The sequence below is a fragment of the Belonocnema kinseyi genome, chromosome 3 (genome assembly GCF_010883055.1).
Source record: "Belonocnema kinseyi isolate 2016_QV_RU_SX_M_011 chromosome 3, B_treatae_v1, whole genome shotgun sequence".
NCBI lineage: Eukaryota > Metazoa > Arthropoda > Insecta > Hymenoptera > Cynipidae > Belonocnema > Belonocnema kinseyi.
Genome location: NC_046659.1, coordinates 157345409 through 157357463, shown reverse-complemented (window position 1 = coordinate 157357463; position 12055 = coordinate 157345409). Strand labels below are relative to the sequence as shown.

The 12055-nt window shown below is 24.5% G+C and overlaps 1 protein-coding gene across 1 annotated transcript in view; it reads left to right on the top strand.

Moving 5' to 3' along the window:
• Nucleotides 1-5082, top strand: part of LOC117170298 (breast cancer anti-estrogen resistance protein 1) — a 41812-nt gene extending 36730 nt beyond the window's left edge. The window contains exons 8-9 of the mRNA XM_033356971.1: nucleotides 486-839; nucleotides 4128-5082. Coding sequence (XP_033212862.1) covers nucleotides 486-839; nucleotides 4128-4415 — 642 coding nt within the window. The 3' untranslated portion in view covers nucleotides 4416-5082. The remainder of the gene's footprint in view (nucleotides 1-485; nucleotides 840-4127) is intronic.
• The last annotated feature ends 6973 nt before the right edge of the window (nucleotides 5083-12055 follow it).

The window sequence follows — 12055 nt, the reverse complement described above, 5'->3', positions numbered from 1 at the left end:
TGTTAAAAATTCAATTTATTTAATTATTATTATTTAATTTATCTTTTTATTAAAAATTCTACTGTTTTGGTAGAAAATTTAGGATGAAAATTTACATTTTTGAGTTGAAAATTCAATAGTTTTGTTAAACAAATTTCATAGGTTGGTCGAAACTTAACTCTTTCTTAAAAATTCTCCTTTCTTTTTGCAAATTCGTCTTTTTAGTTGAAATTTCATTTATTTTGTTGAAAATTGAACTACTTTGTTAAAAATTTATTTGTTTTTTGTTGTTGTTGAAAATGCAACCATTGATTTTCCAATTAAAATTTCCGTTAAACATTCATAATATCCGGTTGAAAATTCAACTATTTTTCTAATAGAAAATTCGTATTTTTTGCTTGAAAATAGCACAATTTGGATGAAATTTAACCTGTTTCAATGAATTAATCTCTTTCGAGAGAATTTTGGACTATGAAGTGAAGATCTGGAAAATATTGTACTTTTAGGGAAATTCAACATTACTATTTAAGAGGTCTTCGATGATATCTACAAGCTGCAGTAATAACGATGCTGGTGAGGATTATGATTACGTGAATTTGGACTCGAAAGAGGTAGTGGCAAAGCAAAGGGAAGAATTAAGAGCAGCTTTACCGCATGAACTTCGCAGTAGCTATGATCTTCTTGTCACAGAGGCAGATCATGCTGCAATTCAAATGCCACACGTCACCATTTCGCCAATGGATCCGAACGATAAACAAGTTTTGGCTTTTTATGCAGCTCAAGTGATCACTCACGGATCTCATCTCACCCATGCAATTGATGCTTTTCTGCAAACAGTTGAGCACAATCAACCGCCAAAGGTATGAGATTCAAATTTAGCAAATTGAATTCAGAATAAAATGAAAAAATTCTAATTCCTCTCTCTTTTTTTTTTGATGCTCAACGCTCAAATTTGATCACGAAATTCTTGGATATTAAAAGATAAAACCAGCCTCCTGGATGGAGTTTTTAAATTTCAGGGAATTTAAGTTTAGGTTATTTAACCGAGAATATTACAGAATTTAGAAGAATTTAAAATAATTTAAGAGGATTTAAGAATTTATGATTTTTAACAATATTTTTATTGTTCACGTTTTATCAATGGTTGAATATAAATTATTTTCTTGCTCAGACATATTCAGGAATTTAAAATATGCAAAGCAGTAGCTCATTAATTAATTTAACACTGTTAGACTAATATTCGAATACCAGCATTTTAATCTTATGATATTTTTACCATCGAATATTTTATAAGCGGAATAAAATAGTCATATAGAAATTTCAAATTTTTTAATGTATTTATTTCAAACAAAAAAAGTTTTTTCTACTTTAAAAGATAACGCTTTAACAAAATACTGGAATTTTCATCAAAATAATTGAATTTTCTACATAATAGTTGAATATTCAACCTAAAAAGACAAATTGCCAACGAAAAAGTGTCATAGTTTAAATTTTAATAAAAAAAGAATTAAATTTATGCAACAAAAGAAAAGAATTTTAAAACCAAAAAGACGAATTTCCAACAAATAAAGATTTTTCACTCAAAAAATAAATAAAAGTTTATCTAAATTATCGAACCTTTAAATCAGAAGACAAATTTTTTTTTTACAAAAATGCAATTTTCCAACAAAAAATATGACTCTTGAACAAAAAACTACTTTTCTTACAAAAAAAATACGCGAATTTTTAACTAACAAATATCAATCTTAAAGAATGGAAATTTTCCATTTTCTGTTAAAACATAAACTCTAAAAAAAAGTATTTTCCACCAAAATGTTAAATTTTCAATAAAAAAATATTAATTTATAACATTAGTATCTTATTAATTATACAAATCATTCATTATTAATATATTATATTAATATATTCAATATTATTAATTATACATATTAATTTATAATGTTTAACAAAAAAAGTTATTTCTTAACAAAGCGAGTCACCTAAATGTTTTAAACAAATTAGTTGAATTATCAAGCAAAGAAGAACAATTCTAACCAAAAATTTGCATTTTCATAGAAAAGGAAATTTCAAACTAAAAAAGACTTTTTTTTACAACAACAAAATACGCGAAGTTTTAACCAAAAAATATAAATCTTAAAAAATCGAAAAGCTAAATTTACATTAAAAAATCAATTCTAAACAAAAAAAAGAAGTATTTTCCACTAAACAGTTAAATTTTCAACCATTCATAAACCTTTAAAAAACAAAAAATTTCACAATGTAGTTTAACTTTGACGCCCTTTTTTCAAATTGTTGTTTGAAAATTCAAGTACTTTAAATAAATATTCATCGTTTTAGTTGATAATTCATCTTTTGTTTAAAATTTAATTATTCGAGTTGAAGATTTATTATTTTAATAAAAACTGTGTCGGTTTGGTTGAAAATTAATTTTTTTAATTGAAAATTTAATTATTCCATTGTTGGTTCAAAATTGATCTTTTTTATTTTAAAATTCAACTATATTATTAAAAATTGGTCCTTTTTATTTGAAAATTTTTCGTTCAGAATCCTTCTTTTTTCAAATACGAATTTGATAGCGTAGTTAAAAGTGAAACTGATTAAACTCTTTTCTTTAACATTATTATTTTTTTTTACTGAAAATTAGAAAATATTGAAATTGTTTTTTTTTGTTGTTGAAAGTTAATTTCTTACGCTGAAAATGTAACTGTTCTCGTTCAAAATTTCGTCGTTTTAGTTACAAAAATGATCGCTTTGGTTGATCAATATTTCTATTAACTAGAAATTTAACTGTATTCCATTTTTGGTTGAAAAATTATCTTTTTTGGAATAAAAATTTAATTACGTATTTGAAAGTTAAACTTTTTTGTTAGAAATTAATTTTTTTAGTTAAAGATTCATCATTTGAATTTAAAATTCATATCTGGTTGACAAATTAGCGATTCAGTTGAAAATTCTATTTTTTTGTCTGAAAATTTAACTATTTAATTTTTTATCGAAAATTATGTTTTTTTAGTTGAAAATTCTTCGCTAGTAGGAAGAATTTATTTTTCTTTGTTAAAAATTAAACTATTTGGCAGAAAATTTATCTTTTTTTTAAATTTAACTACTTGAGTTAAAGATTCATCATTTTATTTGGAAATTCATCTCTTTGTTGGAAAATGTAACCATTTTGCTGAAAATAAGTTTTTTTTTTTTTTTAATTGAAAATATAATTGTTCGAATTGAATACTCTTATTATTTTAATTGCAGCCTTTGATTGAACATTAATTTTTTTTACTGAAAATTTAACTATTTCGTTTTTGGTTGGAAATTGATCGTCTTTTAGTTAAAAATTGATGTATTTTGTTGAAAATTCAACTATTCCCGTTGAAAATTAATCACTTTAGCTTAAAATAAATGTTTTTTTATTTAAGATTAAACTATTTCAGTTAAAGATTTATCATTTTAGTTAAAAAAAAAACATCACTTTGATTGATCATTATTATATTTTTGTAAAATAATTTTTTTTACTTGTAAAGTTAGATATTCCATTTTCGGTTGAAAACTGATCTTTTTTAGTGCAAAATTCAACTATTTAGTTGAAAATTGATCTTTTTTAGTTGAAAATTCAACTGTTTGGTTGAGAATGCATGTCTTTTGTTGAAAAATCGTCTTTTGGTAGAAAATGAATATTTTTTGATGTAAATTCACCTATTTGGTTAAAAATTCATCTATTTTATTAATAATTTAATATTATTACTTGAAAAGTTAGGAATTTAAAGCTGTTTAAATTGAATTTAATATATTACTTTTACCTAAAAATGCGCTGAATTTTTTGTACTATTTAATGAATCGATTGTACTTTTATATTTCAGAATATCTTGTAAAAAAATTGGTTAAAGCCTTCTAATTTAAACATATTAAGTGAATCCATAGAAGCTAAGAAATGCAACATTATTTATAATAACCTCGCGAAAATATTGTCCATCCGACCCCGACATTTATCCAGGTCGACGAATTATGTTGCAAAATTGAGTACGACCGGTCGTACAGATATCCTCAGCTTCTTTTAATTTCCAGAAATTTCGTAGTTGCATATTAATTTAATAATATTGAATTCCACTCTTTACATAATGGCAATAACAATGTAATATTATTTTTCCCTCTAGGTTTTTCTGGCACACGGAAAATTCGTAGTGCTAAGCGCGCACAGATTAGTTCACATCGGCGATACTGTACATAGAAATGTTTCGCGAAATGATATTAGAACGCGGATTCTTCAATGCGCGAATGCTTTAAATGAAGCGCTTGCACAAACCGTTTCTAAAACAAAGCAAGCTGCACAATTTTTCCCGAGCGTTACAGCAGTGCAAGAAATGGTGGACAGCGTTGTGGACGTTTCGCACACGGCCAAAGATTTAAAAGTTGTTTTGATTCACGCGGCCCAACAGCCTTAAAAAGTGGGTATTATTAATTGAGCCATCCTGCAGGTAGCTGATATAAAGAGAAATGACAAATATTATGCAAATATATCAGTTATATATTACATGATATTTTCATGATTGTCGTTGAAAAGTATGTATTATTAATTTAGCCATCCTGCAGGTAGCTGAAATAAAGAAAAGTAGCAATCACATTAATATTATGTAAGTATATCGTTTATATATTACATGATATTGCGTGATATTTTCATGCTTGTCATTAAAAAGTATGTATTATTAATTTAGCGATTCTGCAGGTAGCTGATATAAAGAGAAATGACGGTCACATAAATTTTATGTGAAAATATTTTTTACATATTACATGATATTTTAATGATTGCCATTAAAAAGTACGTATTATTAATTTAGTCATCCTACAGGTAGCTGGTATAAAGAGAAGTAGCAGTCATCTAAATGTTATGTAAATATATCGGTTATATATTACATAATATTTGCGTTTTTCTCATTAAAAAGTATGTATTATTTATTTAGCAATCCTGCAGGTAGCCGAAATAAAGAGAAATGATAGTCACGTCAATATTACGTAAAGATATCGTTTATATATTACATGATATTGCGTGATATTTGCATGATTGTCATTAAACAGTATGTATTATTAATTTAGCCATCCTGCAGGTAGCTGATCTAAAGAGAAGTAGCAGCCACATAAATATTATGTAAATATATCTTACATATTACATGATATTTTCATGATTTCCGTTGAAAAGTATGTATTATTAATTTAGCCATCCTGCAGGTAGCTGAAATACAGAAAAGTAGCAATCACATAAATATTATGTAAGTATATCGTTTATATATTACATGATATTGCGTGATATTTTCATGATTGTGATTAAAAATTATGCATTATTAATTGAGCGATCCTGCAGGTAGCCGTAATAAAGAGAAATCGCAGTCGTATAATAAATATTATGTAAATATATCGTTTATATATTACATAATATTTTCATGATTGTCATTAAAAAGTATGTATTATTAATTTATCCATCCTGCAGGTAGCCGAAATAAAGAGAAATGACAGTCACGTAAATATCATGTAAATATATCGTTTATATATCACATGATATTATATATTTTTATGATAATCATTAAAATGTATGTATTATTAATTTAGCCATCCTACAGGTAGCTGGTATAAAGAGAAGTAGCAGTCACATAAATGTTATGTAAATATATCGGTTATATATTACATAATATTTGCGTTTTTCTCATTAAAAAGTATGTATTATTTATTTAGCAATCCTGCAGGTAGCCGAAATAAAGAGAAATACAGGGTGGCCGCTTGATCAGGCAATCAAGAAAACTGGGAAATGACCGGGAATTTTTTTAGACCTGGAAAAACCGGGAAAAGAAACTGAATTTATTTTTTGACCTGGAATGTTACAAATTTTTAGAAGAAAAATCTGCCAAGTTCGATTTTAACAGTTTTTTCAAATAATTAGTTGAATTTTTATCCTTTTAAATTATGATCATTCGGTTTTTGTTGTGTAATTTGAAAAGATTTTACCTTAAAAATGTTTTATTTTAGATTTTTGTTTTTAAGCTTACATTCTTAACTCAAAGAATTTTAAAATGCAGTCTTGAAGATTTCAACAATAGAAAATTAAAAGCGTTTAAAGTGAAAAATTTGGGATTAAAAACATTCTTATTTTATTAATAGTAAATATAAATAAATTATTTTTAAAATTGATCTGTACTATAGGTATTACCAAGTGAATAATAATTTTTTGACAAAGTGAAAAAAATTTTAAGAATTTCCAGATTTTAACGTTAAAACTTAAACTGTTGCAATTCGAAAGTTTTAGTCATTAAAGGCTTTTATTAAGTTTAAAATATTTTTTCTGTTTAAATTATTCGATTTTTAATCCTTTTAATTTGAAATTCTGTAATTAAGAAGAAGAAGAATTAGTTAATATTTAGCAATATTTTATTTTTCATTTAAGATGAGTAAATTTAAAGCAAATAGTTAAAATTAAACAATTTGAAACTGAATTGTTTGACATAGAAAGCGTTAAATCGTTAAAATTTGGAAGAGCTTTTAAACTTTAAACGTTATAACAATTGAACTATTATTTTTAGAAAAATTTTGAAATTATTTCCGAAATTTCGGTGCAAATAGCAACAGCCTAAGCTAAAACAAAATTTCGATTTTTACAGATTTCAAACAAAAAATTTAGAAGCTTTATAAGAATTGTGCAAGGCTTCAAAACATTAAAACATTTTCTTAAGATTCCAAGGACAATTGAAAATGATTCTTCAATTTCAATCATTATTTTAAAGGCAAGTTTAAAAGATTTTAAAAGTTTTCTAAACTTGCCAAAACGAATCTTAAATATTTTAAGGAAATTTTTTAAAATCTGCAGGAAAAATTCGATAATAATATCTTTTAAAATTAATCGAATTTTTCTTATCATTTTTAAAAAATCCTGCAAATTAAAAAAGAATCTCCTTAGAATCTGCCTGATTCTTTTTTGAAAATTTTGGAAATCTTTTAACATATCCTCTTAAAATAATTTTTCAATCGGAGAAATTATTTCCATTTTTCCAAGGAATCTTAAAAAATGTTTTTATTTTTTAAAGCCTTTCATCATTCTTAAAAAGCTTCTAAATTTTGCATTTAAAATGTGCAAAAATCAACATTTTGTTTTAAATTAGGTCATATTAGGCTTAAATTTCGGTACGAATAACTGAATTTTTTCGGTAAATACACTTTGTTTAAATTATTTAAAATCATTAAAAATTCTTAGATAATTTTCAATATTTTCAAAACTTAAAATAACTCGAATTTTTTTCTACAAATAAGCAGGATTTTCTAAAAATTGTAGGAAAAATTTGATTAATTTTAAATTTCAAAAAATTCAAAACAACTTCTAGATTTCTCAAGATTTTGAAATGAATAGTTAAAACTTTGCAAGGATGTTTGAAATATTTAAAATGAAAAAATGAAAATAAGCTAACTTCTAATTTATGATATGTTCAGTTAAAATTTAAATTTTTTAAATATTTCTGGCTTCAAATTGCTTAAAATGAATTTTGAAAACTTTAAAGTTCATTAATTGTTAAATTTAGAACAATGAAAATTATACTTGTAAATTATTGAGCATTTGAATATAAAATTTTTTAATTAAAGAAATTTTGAAACTTCAATTTTAAATAATTTAAAAATCAAGAGTTCCACTTTGGATGCTTTAATTTGTAGATTATTTTTTCTTACTTCAAATGGATAAATGTTTAGCTTTAGAGTTCAAATTTTTAAATTTTGTCGTGCGTGAAAAATTGTTGTGAACCGTGAAAAATTCGGAAATTTTCTTCGATTAAAAAAACGGCCACTCTGGAAATAGTAGTCACATAAATATTATGTAAATATATCGTTCATATATTGCATGATATTTTCATGATTGTTGAGTAAAGGTATTATCATAGACGAGCAAGGTAGTTTCCCGATTCTTGATTGTTATTAAAAATTCATTATTTTCAACTCTTTACAGATTAATATAATTGTTTCTCATTTGTATCCTCAAATTTGCGATTGCAGGCGACACAGACCGGTCCCTATGACACCCTATTTTCAGCTCAATGGAACTTGAAAAAAAATTTATAATATGATCGAAGCTTCCAAGAGTCAGAGCTTTTGAAAAAAAAAAAACAAAAATGAAGGAATTTCTTTCATTCTGTGATTTTTTTCCCCCAAGTTTCTGAATTATTTTGAAATATGTTAGTGTATTTTTTAAAGTATTCCGAGACATTTTTAGTATATTTCAATAATCTGAATAAATTTTTAAGATTTTAAAGCGCTTGAAATATTTTGGGATCGCGGTTTTAATTAATTTTCCAGGATTTCAGTAAATATCGCCAGATTTTATACGATATCGTGGCATTTAATAATATTTTAGTGTATTTTTAGTTTTAGTATTATTTTGCAAGGTTTCAACGATTTTAAAAGTTTAAAAATTTTTATTGTTTGGAATTCACCCTGAATTCTTACTAATTTATTCTGAATTCTTATAAATCCTTTGGATTTTTTTTATTTACTTGAATTGTTCCAAATTTATTCAACTCAATGGATTTTTTTTTACTTAAAAATAATGTATTTAATTAATTCCAAAGATTTTTTTATTTCAGTAATTTAATGGGATTTAAAAGTATTTTTAATATTTTATGGTGTTGCAAAAGATTTTTCGGCTTTTTCACAGACTTTAAAAAGTTTCAAGAGATTTAAAAAAACATCATAGGATTTTGAATAATTTAGTACATTTTAAATGATTCTCAAAATTTGTTTTCATGTAATTTTACAGGATTTTATAATATTTTAATATATTTCGAAGAATTTATATAAAAGAAGTGAGGAGTTTCGTAGGTTTTCAAAGATTTGAAGAGATTTTCAAATATTGTATGCACTTTATTTTGTAATTTGCCCTGAATTCTTTTAAATCATTTTGAACTCTTCTAAATTCAATCAATTTTATTCAGTTCAATGGATATTTTCGATTGAAAAAATGTTTTCCAATTTATTTGAATTGTTTTGTAGTCATTAGTCACTTTTTTCTATGAAATTAGTTGCGTTTCAAAGATTTGAAATTATTTTTTTGAATTCATTCTAAATTCTTTGGTAATCTCTTGATTTTTTTTAATGTTCTCGAATTCTTCTAAATTTATTTAATTCTACTTTATTCGATGGATTTAATAAAAATTTTTTAAGTTTTTATTTAAATGATTTTGAAGTCTTTTAATCCCACCTTGAATTCTTAGACATTGCTTTAAATTCTTTTGAATTCCTTTGCATTTTTCTAAACGCATTTCAAATTTACGGAACTCAAGAACGCCTTTTAATTTAAAAAAAAATTGTTTTCTATCCATTTGAATGAAAAAATAGAATCAATTTAGAGAAATTTAAGGTGGAAGTGAAATATTCGATTATATTCATAAAAATTCAAATGAATTGAAAAAAAATGTTAATATAAAAAACTTTATTGAGTTCAGTAAATTTGAAATAAGATTAGAAAAATTCAAAGTAATTCAAAAGAATTGGATTAAATTCCTAAGAGGAATTCAAGGTGATATTAAAAGTTTGCAGGATCAATTAAATAAAAACTTTTAAAACGTAAAAATTTTTTTTTGTAAGCACCATCGAATTAAGTAGAATTGAGTAAATTTAGAAGAATTCAAGTAAATTAAAAAAAATCAACAGAAATCCAAAGAATTTTAAAGAATTCGGGTTAAATTAATAAAAATTCGGCACGAATTCCAAAAAAATCATTTTAAATATCTGTCAATCTTTGTAGTCCTATTTATAGCTGAAAATAAATTCAAATAAATTGGGAATAATTGTAAAAATTGAAAAATTGAAAAAATGCCATTGATTTCAGTAAATTTAGAAATATAAATTCATAAAAAATATAGTTGAATTTAAAAAGCAATCAAGCGAATTGGAAACAATTGAAAAATATGAAAAAATTCATCGAGTAAGTCTGCAATGGTTATAAAAAAATTAAAGAGAATTCAAAAGAATTTGATGAAATGTCTAAGAATTTAAGGTGAATTTAGAAGAATTCAAAGGAATTCAGGATAAATTAATACGAATTCACGGCGAATAGCAAATGATTTGCAAAAAAAAATATTTGAAAATATCTTTAAATATTTGGAATCTCACTAGTGACTAATTATTGCATAACAAATCAAAAGAATTTCAATAAATTGGAAATGATTTTTTTAATATCCTTTAAAATTATTAAAATCCTTGGAAATCCCTTAAGTTTTTTGTAACTTCTTGAAAAAACCTTTGAATCTTTTAAAATACTCTAAAATATTTGAAACATTTTGAAATTCCTTCAAATTATTGAAATAAATAAACAAATTCTGGAAATGTTTTAAAGTGTCCCAAAAAGATTTTAAATCCTTTGATCATTTTGTCAATAGAATTTAAAAAATTACAAGGAATTCCAAAGAGTTAAAATGAATTCAAGATAAATTAATAAGAATTCAGGGTTAATTTCCACAAATAATTTCAAATCTAAGAAATCATACGAAAAACTTTTTAAAAATATCCGTTAAAATCAATAAAATTATTTTTTTAAACCTCTTTGGATTCTTGAAAATATTGCAAATTAAAAGCTCTTGAAAATGCCGTAGAAGGTTTAAAATATCCCTAAAATCTTTAAGAAAACCTTCATATTATTGAAATCTATTAAAAATTTCTCGGGCAAAACATCACCTTTGGGCCCCTATTTATTTAACTCATAGGGACTGTAAGGCCTGCAATTGGGAAAGCCAAAAAAATTATGTTTCGATGCCAAAAAAAATTGCCGCAAAAAAAATCTGGTCATATAGTGTAATTAGATCTAAATTAATGTTTATTCGGAAATTTGTGGAGGATAACATCTTAGAAACAATGGAAATTGTTGAAATAAAAAAGGGAAATTAGCAGTTTTATTGTATTGTAATGTTTAAGGAAATTTAGAATTTTTAAATTAAATTAAAATTTTTCTTCAAAGAAGAAAAAGGAAACATTTTATACTGCATGTGTACTTAGATTAGGTGATTTGCAACATACTTAAAGGACTATTGTCTCTATAATTATATATATTATTTTTATTATTATTATTGTATATCGAAATGTGAATTCATGAATTTATGTATTATATGTCGAACTCGCAGGTTCCATTTTTCCAGAAAAAAAAAGAGAAACGCAAGCGCAATATATGTGTTGCAATAATTTACTACTCAGTTTTCGCACACATGTGCAGAGTATTTTTGTAAATATTTGTTTTCAGTGAATACTTTTTTACAGCATTTTATATCAGAATTTATTAATTCGACGTTTTTTAAGGGTATATATATATATAATTATTGTGAAATATTTAAATGTATTCAGTACAGATATATCACGATAAAGAAAAGAGAAATGTAGTGTAGAGGACTTTTTGCAGACTGTTATTGTATTAAGTAATCGGTACAGCCATACGTAATTTTATGAAAAATGATAAATATACGAGGAAAATTATCTAAAAGAAATTTGTATGTTTACCACTTTTTTTTGCCTTACCACTTACTTTTTTTCATTTCTCAGACCTTGAACTCACGACAATATTGACACTTTTTTTTAACAATGCAAATCTTTTTTTTACTATTTAAAACAAAAAATAATGCTAATATTTTCTTGATTTTTTCGCCAGTGAAACTATTTTTTCACTTTGTTTTTAAACCTATTTTCAAACTTCTTCGCTGATTGTCTAAAATAACATCCGCAATTTCAACAATCGAAATTTCAAAAGATTTTCAAGATTTTGAAGAAATTTAAAGAGATAATTAAAAGTTAATTTATGGGATTTCAAAGTATTCAAGAAATTTGTAGATGTTTTACCAGTCCTAGACTATTATTATAATACATCCAACGGTTTAAAAAATGTCAAATGATTTTAAAAATTACATTTCTTACAAATTAATTTATTTGCCTTGTTTTTTTTTTCAGTTGCTTCCTCCTGAGGATTATATTTTTAGTTCTTCTTCTTCTTTATTCATAATGTGTCCCCTAAGGGTTTACATGACTTCCATTCCTTACAATCTTTCCGTTTACATCTATATATTTTTTACAATCT